The sequence below is a fragment of the Maylandia zebra genome, linkage group LG1 (genome assembly GCF_041146795.1).
Source record: "Maylandia zebra isolate NMK-2024a linkage group LG1, Mzebra_GT3a, whole genome shotgun sequence".
Lineage (NCBI taxonomy): Eukaryota > Metazoa > Chordata > Actinopteri > Cichliformes > Cichlidae > Maylandia > Maylandia zebra.
This window is the reverse complement of record NC_135167.1, coordinates 16550389-16559050: the sequence shown is the minus strand read 5'-3', so window position 1 is coordinate 16559050 and position 8662 is coordinate 16550389. Positions and strand designations below refer to the sequence as shown.

Genomic DNA, 8662 nt, shown 5'->3' with positions numbered 1-8662 from the left:
TGCTGAAAGCCCTTTAACTCAGAACAAACACTGAACAATGTGAAATAGCTGGCCTCTAATAAGACGTGTCATATTTAACTCAAACACAAATTAAAAGTGCAAGTAACATGGAGTAAAAAAGAAAACGCATTTCTACATGTGTGGAAACGCATAGCAACATTTTGTGAGCATGTGCAGTTTCTAATGCAGGTTTGTGCCTGTGTGGTATGCAAATTATGCAACTTGGGATTGGGATACATCAAGACAGGGAAAACATTAAAGATTTTTTTTTAAAAGGTGTGTGTAAGAGTGAGCGTGGGTGTGTGGGGGGATTGAGCAACAGTGTCCTGATCATTTACTGACATTTATTTTCACACACACACACACACACTACATTGTTCTAATAATAATAATAATAATAATGATAATAATAATAATCCAGGTTGATAGGTACAATGCCAAGACAAGGAATAAGTCTTTGGAGTGAGGTAAAAGTAAGCAAGAACTTACTCGTGAGAAATCAAGGAAGGGAGACTTTATTTCCACCCATTACATATTCAGTAGGCCTTAGCCTAATTGACCTTAAAATCAGACAGTTGTAAACAGATAAAGTTAAAAATGAAACATCAAAAAGTGAAAATGTGAACACTGAGCACACAGTTGGCCTTACGTATACCAATAAATACATTTCAAACTAAATGTGGAGAAACATTTTTTTCACAGGCTACACTAAAACCAAATGCGTGCAAAAACCATGCCATTAAACATCAGTAATCAACAATTCTTAAAATACTTAAAGGATATAAAAAGTCTTTAGTTAACAGGACAATAAAACTGTAAACAAACAAACGAAAAAACTAAATTTGTATTGTCTGTTTTTCTGAAAAGGAAAAGACCTTTAGTAGAACACTATATTCCTCTCAAACCTAAAGTTCAGAAGCAATTTAATAAATAAATAAATTCAGAACAAACGTTCTGAGCTGTGGTTTCACATTAGCATCAAAAATTGTTCCCATGTCTGACAATACTAAGCTTTGACAAGTTTTGTTACAGACTATCTACACAAATCTCTGAGGCAATGAATCTGGCGATTCGGCTGGAAGGCACCATTGTTGGAAAGTAAGTCCACGGGGTCTGGCTTTGCTCCTGAATGTCAGAAGCACAACATCGATACGAAGACTGAAACAGACCCACAGAGTTAGTGGTAGGATCGACACTCGTGCGTCCTCTCATTTGGTACAATGTTGGTTTGAAGTCTAACAAACTGACATCTGTCCCACTCTTACTGTCACTGTGTGTGATTGTGTCTTTGTAGACCAGCGCTCCACACACACACACACACACACACACACACACACACACACACACACACACACACACACACACACACGAAGCTGCAGTGAGAGCTCAGAGCTCGTCGTGGTTCCTGGTGAGGTCTTCTCCATAGTTAGTAGCCTGACTTCCCACAAACATGTTCCAGTTCTCGAGGATCTCCTCTTTAGTCAGCATCTGATCCTGATAAGGGAGATAGAACGTGTGAAATATGATGATTAAAAAAGCTCTTATTTAAATGTAAACAAAAACACTCTCCCGAAAGCAAAAAAACACTCAAGTGAAGAATTCTGCTGTGAACTGAAAATACACAAATACGAAATACACCAATAAAGAAAATTAACTTGTTTGCATGCCGTCTCTGTGCCTGCACTCTGGCGGCCCGTCCAGATCGTACACTTACTTTTGCCCTCTGTCGGCTAGGACGGGTTCCAGCTCGTACCCGGTGACTCTAATGAACCCTGTGTTGACAAGCTCTCACATCCACAAGGGCACAAGCAATAGATATGAAACCATATCAACATAGCTCTAACAGTATACCTTGTCCTGATCAGACTCGTACACCAGATGTCTGGCCTCCGCCTGTGCATGATCATAGTCCTGTGGCATGATCCAGTGACGGATTTCATCCTGGTCCATTTTTCCATCTTTGTTCAAGTCTCGGAAGTCAGAGAACTGTTCCCTCTCAGTCTTGACCCACTCTGGTTCTGGACCACCATCCTCATGTGCAAACATGTCCGCTGAAACCCAAAGAAATGATGAAAGAACATTTGAATAAGACATTTCGACATTTTTTTAGTTTGCATTTAAAGAGAACACACAATTTACACCTTAAATACACTCCTGGTATAAATTCCTACAGAAATGGCATACACACAATGTACACTATTTCACATGCAAGCTTTCCAAAGCAAACACCAATGACACTGAAGCTCTGAACCCTAACATCCATCTATAGTGGAGGTGAAGTTTAAGTCCTGTTATTTCGGCAGAGTTGTCATTTCAGTGCACTGATAGAAAAATCATCAACACTAAATGATTCATAATTAAAGAACTGTGCACACATAATGCTATCAAGAGGACATGTACATATTTCGTATTTCTAAAAAGAGCTGAAAAGTTCCTGCAAACTCCTGCAACACTTTAAAATCCACTTTTTCCAGTGATTAGGGGATTGAGGCAAATTGTTGAAATATTATATTATGCTCCTTATTCACATTCCTGTTCGTCTTTGTATGCTTCAAATTGTCAGTGTGTGTTTTAAAAACACTGAGTGGTATATTGTTAGGTTCTAAGTAGATGTTTGAGTGCTAACGGGTTTTTATTTTTTTACCAATTGCTTTCAATTTTTGAATTAACTCACCGATATACTCGTCCTCATCCACATGCCCGTCACTGTTCCTGTCAATGTCCTCCAAGGTTTCCTGCATAGAGAATGAGTTAATAATATCATTAAAGGAAGACACAAGGGTCCGTCAACTATAGAGGAACTTTCACTTTGAGTAATAGAAGAGAAACGTGCAGCCCTGGGGTGGAAAAGTGAATTTATAAGATTCTGCTCACAGCTGGGCCGGCAGAGTGACACAACAATACAGGACTACTGATGAGTTGCACTCAACAATGATTTACCCTTTTCAGCAAACACTTGGTTCCACTAGATTTATCTGTAACATACTGGATCTGACAGTATGTGAATTTGGCTAACTGGTTAATTAAAGGGAAGGGAGTTTAAGTATCTCAGGGTTTTGTTCGTGTGGGGGTGGCACTTGTAGTGATGTGGATGCTGTAGTGATCTGAACATGAAAGCAAAGCTGTCAGTTTGGTTCCTACTCTTACTTATGGTCACGAACTTTGGGTAGCAACCGAGAGAATGAAATCTTGGATACATGATGCAGAGACTATTTTCTTCCAAAGGGTGTTCGGGGTCCCCTTTACAGACAGGGCAAGCAGCTTGGCTGTTCTGGAGTTACTTAGATTAGAGCTGCTACTCCTACATCTGTGCAGGGTCAGCAAAAAGAGATTTTTCTCCAGTGTAGATCTTTAGAAACACTGAAAGGGTAAGATGTTCTCCGTTTTATAAGGATGCAAAAAGGACACGACAATTCACAGCAGTATAATCGGTATCATAATTAAAACCTATGTTCTGCTATAGAATCTTGTCTTTGCTTGGAAAATAACATAATGGGTTCAGCAATGAACTAAAGCATTTTATATGAGCTTTCTTTCACATCAAACAGTTTCAGATCACTAAAACTGACCCTTTCGTAACTCTTTTTAGGTTGAAATTCAGAAATTCTCTTAATGGTGTGTTACAAGGAAGAAATGAAGACCTACATAAACACCACCACATACATCCAAGTTTTGCTTCCTGACTAGTTTTCCCAAATTCCTAATCAATAACTATGCCTCCTTGATTATTCACATCTCTCTGACTTAACTACGACCGGTTCTGTTCTGTTTTCTTTGGCCAAATACATGTGAATGCTCATGGAAAGTGTTACGCTTCAGAATGAAAGATTTCTCGTCTGCCAAATTTAATCTACTATTCTTAAGGACTGGTATTGTTCCACGTTTGCAGTGTGCAGGAGCTCTCTGGTGCCAATAGTAGATGGCAGCAACACAAGCAGTTTGAAGGTAGAAATGTGAAGTGTGTGTAGGGTTCCAGTTGGCGCTTACCAACTTCACGTTCCTCCCTGATCCTGCACAGCAATCTCCTTCAGTTATTGTTCACGCTAGCCTACAGCCACATCCTTTCTAATGTTTTTCCTATGATCGCATGTACCATCAGTTACTCATTCGTTTGCATAGTTTTAGAAAGATCAGTGTTTCTGAAAAATTCATTGTAAGTATAAAGTATGAATGCAGCATGTATGTATGTGTAACTATCATGTTAGCTCTAGCCAGATTCACCACAATCAGTGAAGACACCCCTGGCTGAACCGTTCTTTGGTAACATTCAGCAACATCATAAAAATGAGAGATTAATAATTAACTCTGTCAAATGGGTAGTACAAATTTTATGAACAGAGCAGCATAGTGCATCACTGCTAACATTCGCCACCCCACATTCCACGAAGCCGAATTTATATTTAAAGATTGAGTTTTAAATGGGATGGTCGGTTTGTCCCACTGGACCTGTTCCCAAAAAAAAATATAGGAACTCAATCATTTCTGGGCCAAGTTAAAATTTCATTAGGAGGTTATTCAAATGTAGCACATTTATTTAAGTAGCGAGATCAAACACATGGAACAGAAACTCAAAACTCTTGGAATTAAATCATATTTCTTATTATTCAGACGTGCTCTTACTTTTGGGAACGTCACTTCTTTCAGGTCTGACGTGCGTACTCCTTACTTAAAGATCATGTGAACACAAAGGGCTTACCAGAACCACAATATCCTTCATGTGTTCGAACTCCTCAGGGTGGAGGAAGGCTGTGAACTCTTCTCTGTCTGCTGCCAGGTCCCTGTTCAGATCAGCTGCTTTAAACCTCCTCTCATCACGAGGGAGCATCTTCTTGAAGCTGAACTGGTCCGTGGCATCTTCAAATTCTTCCGGGTTGGCTAAGAGGGTGAAAAAAAAAAGATGAATAAAAAATGAATCAGGTTTAATAGCCATGTAATACTTTAATACTAAAAAAAAATAAAAAAATACACCATGTGTCTTGAACTAGTGAGCCCATACCGAGGTAGTATCCATATGTGGCTTGTTTGTACTCATCCCAGGAAATCTTATTGTCCTTATTCAGGTCATAATCAGTCCACACCTTGGCTACATTCTCATACACATAACGCTTCTGGACGCGCTTTATCCAAGCCTTGAGTTCAGCTGTGGTGATGTAGCCGTCTGCATCGCTGTCTATTCGGTCCACAATTTTTCTGTTGGGCAGGGGAAAAGACCGATATTAGTGGTATATTAACTAGATCTTATAGGCATATATAGGCAACATACAGTGTTGTGCAAAAATACTGACTCAGCCCCTCATTTCTTTATATTTTGGTTGAAAATATTTATTTATTGAAATGTGCAGAGATTTGCTGAAATTCAATATAGAAGGCAAAAATTGAGGTTTTACAATTTAAGAAGTTTAAAAGTCAGTATTCGGTATGGCAGTGTTTATTCTTCTTTAAGTAGGCTTCAGGGCCAATTCTCCAGGCTTCTTGAAGAACAGTCAAAGCTCTTATTTGGATGTTGGCTGCTTTTTGTAGCGTTCTCTGTCAAGATGATCTCACACAGCTTCAGTAGTGTTGAAGTCCGGGCTCTGGGGAGACCAGTTCATGACTGATAATGTTAATGTGTGTTTTTCAGTCCAGGTATGCTTTAACCGCACTGTCATTGTGTTTGGGATCATTGCTATACTGAAAAATGAAGTCTTGCTGATAGGATGCTTTTCAGATGGTATTAGATGGTGGATCAAAACCTAATGGTATTTTTCTGCATCAGTAATTCTGTCAAGTTTGACAAGGTCCCCAACACCACCGGCTGAAATGCAAATGCAAACCCTGACCCTCTAGTCCTGCGTCAAGTCTTCGGTTGATTTTTGTCCTTTTTCTTAAGAACATAGGTTTCAGATACCGTTCATCTGCTGTAATTAGTCCTTTACAGGCCTGCTACTTCCTTTTTATTGTTCACAGATTGTCCACTTCGTGCTTTCTAACGCTTGAATGATTCACATTAGTGTTAAGTGATTAAACAAACAAACAGACAAAAATAAAAATGAAAATGAAAATAAAGGAATGGACTAAAAATGGGGGGGGGACAAAACAGATGTCCAAAGAAAAACTTTGAAAACCAATTAAATGTAAGAAGGAAAGTATAAAAGTAAAATATAGAGTGACCGAAGACTTTAGTAATGAGATACTGATTAATGACAGGCTGGATTAATAATTAATAAATAATTAATTTCCTACAGGTAATGTGGATTCATAGAAAGGATTTCTGAGGGAGGGGCAGGCAAACCCAGGTTAGAAAGCTAAAAACTGCAGTGCATCTGTGGTGTATTCTTAGACCTGGGCTGCCACGTTGTGATATTACAGGGGTCCTCCCTCTTTCAAGACAACAAGCAGGAGTTTTATGGACTAACTTGCGTCACATGGTGCCAACTTGTCACTGCAGCAGTGGCAGAAGAAAAAAAAAAAGTTTAATACTTGAAGAATCCTGCCAACAGAACCAAGTGGCACACTGAGCGTGCCCTGCAGTTTTGTACAGAATACCTACATGCAGAACTTCGGCCATTAAACTTTCCTTAAACTTCACCCCCATAAATGAATCTTTAATGAGTATTTGTAATTAAGATTTCTGCAGACTATTAAGTGTACAGTGTGTGCAAACAGTATGGGTGCCATAATAAAGCAGGAGTGCTTTCACAGGCACATGTTCCCATGTTTTTAAATGTTTAGTGTTCTTAGTCTGAACAGTTACACGAAACGGGCTTCAGCGGCAGAGTGTGTGATTTAAAACAAACAAACAAACACAAAAGCTCCAACCTGTCCTTCGAAATCCCACCAAGCCTGTCACTAACTTCACTTTCAGATACCAAAAATCAGCTTATGTGGCAGAGTGCTGGTAGCATTTCCTTACCCGAGCTTGTCCTTGCTCTCTTCAGGGGTGAGCTGATCAAATGTTTTGGCCTCCTCTTTGCCCAGAAAGGCCTCATGGTCATACTGGAAGCTCTTATTGTCTTCGTGGGCTTGCCTGCTTAGCTCTGGCTCATGATGAACTCTCTCTTTTCTCAGCGTCGGCTTGGTCTGCGCCACAGCGGCGCAGAGGAGCACAGCGCACACGAAGCTGAAGCCGGCCATCAGTCGGGGTTCAAGCTGACTTCTCTCAGAAGGCACAGCGATCTCCGAAACGGGCCTACAACACCACAACACACAATGATCAAGCGGCTGTGTAGCTCCTTTCACTGCTGGACCGCTAAACGCCGACTTTTTGTCCTGTCTTCAGCGGCGGAGCGCAACAATGTTGCAGCAATGTTCAAACACCCTCAAAACGCAACCTGCGCCCGCAAACAGGTCCTCTCTGAACACCTACACTCCTCCCCGGTTTAGTCAATCCTGTCCCTTATCCCAATGAAAGGGATGCAACCAAACAGGGATTTCCTGCCGCCTTACGTACAGCCATTCACAGACTCCGTTTGATTCAGGCCCCAGCCTCAACCACTGCCAGAATATCCCCCATTGGTCCACGGGATGTCGGTAACACGAGAGGGATTCCGGCGCCACGTTGCAAGCTGACGAACTACCAGAGCAGGAGAATCAACGTGGGTCAGCGAGCAACCAGTGAGAACGGGAGTAACACACACAGTTTTAGGGAACTATTTAAGTGTTTTCTGCCAACTTGTAATAAGGTGCATTTGAAATGAAAAGGCTGTGTGCACACAGCTACGCTGATGTACAGGGATATAAATAAACCATTGCTGTCTAAAAAATCATCAGTCACAAGTATGCAGCTCGCTGCTTCAACTGCGGTCAAGTGAGCCCTCACTTACGAAGTCGCAGTCAAGCTAGCCGCCCCGCCAGCCGCACCTAAAATGTTGTTGCACTACTCTTACGCATATTACGGTATAGGTGCCGACTGGCTTAGAAACGCAGTGTTTTCTGTCCTGACACTATTTTACTTCACAATCCACTCCCAGTTTTGGTTAATCTCCACTTTCACCCCTGTGATCCACAGCCCAAATTACTGTATGATTCAGAGAAAATTAACCATAAAATTTACCCAATTTACTCAACTATACTTTTAATGTCCTCATCTTTGAGCTCAGATTACAGGAAAACTGAAAGAGGTGACGCAGATATCTCACTGGATTCTGACTCTGGGTGACCCCCACTCTGCATGCTGTGATCCACAGCCAAAATTACTGTACAGTTTTTGAGAAAATTGATAGTAAAATCTTCCCATTTTGCTTTACTGTACTCTACATATTGACATCTTTGATCTCCGATTACAGGAAAACTGTAAGAGGTGACGCAGATATTTCACTGGATTATGAATCTAGGCTGTCTCCACTCTGCACCCTGTGATCCACAGCCAAAATTACTGTACGGTTTTTGAGAAAATTGATAGTAAACTTTGCACAATTTACTCTACTGTACTCTATATATTCTCATCTTTGAGCTTAGATTACAGGAAAACTGTAAGAGGTGACGCAGATATCTCACTGGATTATGACTCTGGGTGACCCCCACTCTGCACCCTGTGATCCACAGCAAAAATTACTGTACAGTTTTTGAGAAAATTGATAGTAAAATCTTCCCATTTTGCTTTACTGTACTCTACATATTGACATCTTTGAGCTCAGATTACAGGAAAACTATAAGAGGTGACGCAGATATTTCACTGGATTCT

The 8662-nt window shown here is 40.6% G+C and overlaps 1 protein-coding gene across 1 annotated transcript; it reads right to left on the bottom strand.

The window, feature by feature from the left end:
- Positions 1–499: 499 nt before the first annotated feature.
- On the bottom strand, positions 500–7395 carry rcn1 (reticulocalbin 1, EF-hand calcium binding domain). Its single transcript, XM_004539433.5, has 6 exons — positions 6893–7395; positions 4997–5190; positions 4697–4875; positions 2675–2735; positions 1852–2051; positions 500–1494 (listed from the first exon to the last, which is right to left on the bottom strand). The coding sequence occupies exons 1-6, from the start codon at positions 7111–7113 to the stop codon at positions 1387–1389; spliced, it is 963 nt and encodes a 320-aa protein (XP_004539490.1). The 5' UTR covers positions 7114–7395; the 3' UTR covers positions 500–1386.
- Positions 7396–8662: the final 1267 nt, after the last annotated feature.

Bases quoted from the DNA above. Each gene is read 5' to 3' on its own strand.
- rcn1 (XM_004539433.5), bottom strand. From the start codon at position 7,113: ATGGCCGGCTTCAGCTTCGTGTGCGCTGTGCTCCTCTGCGCCGCTGTG. The intron at 2,052-2,674 runs GTGAGTTAATTC...TTTGGGTTTCAG, and splicing joins GGATGAGGACGAGTATATCG to CGGACATGTTTGCACATGAG. The intron at 1,495-1,851 runs GTATACTGTTAG...CTCCCTTATCAG, and splicing joins ACGAGTCTGATCAGGACAAG to GATCAGATGCTGACTAAAGA.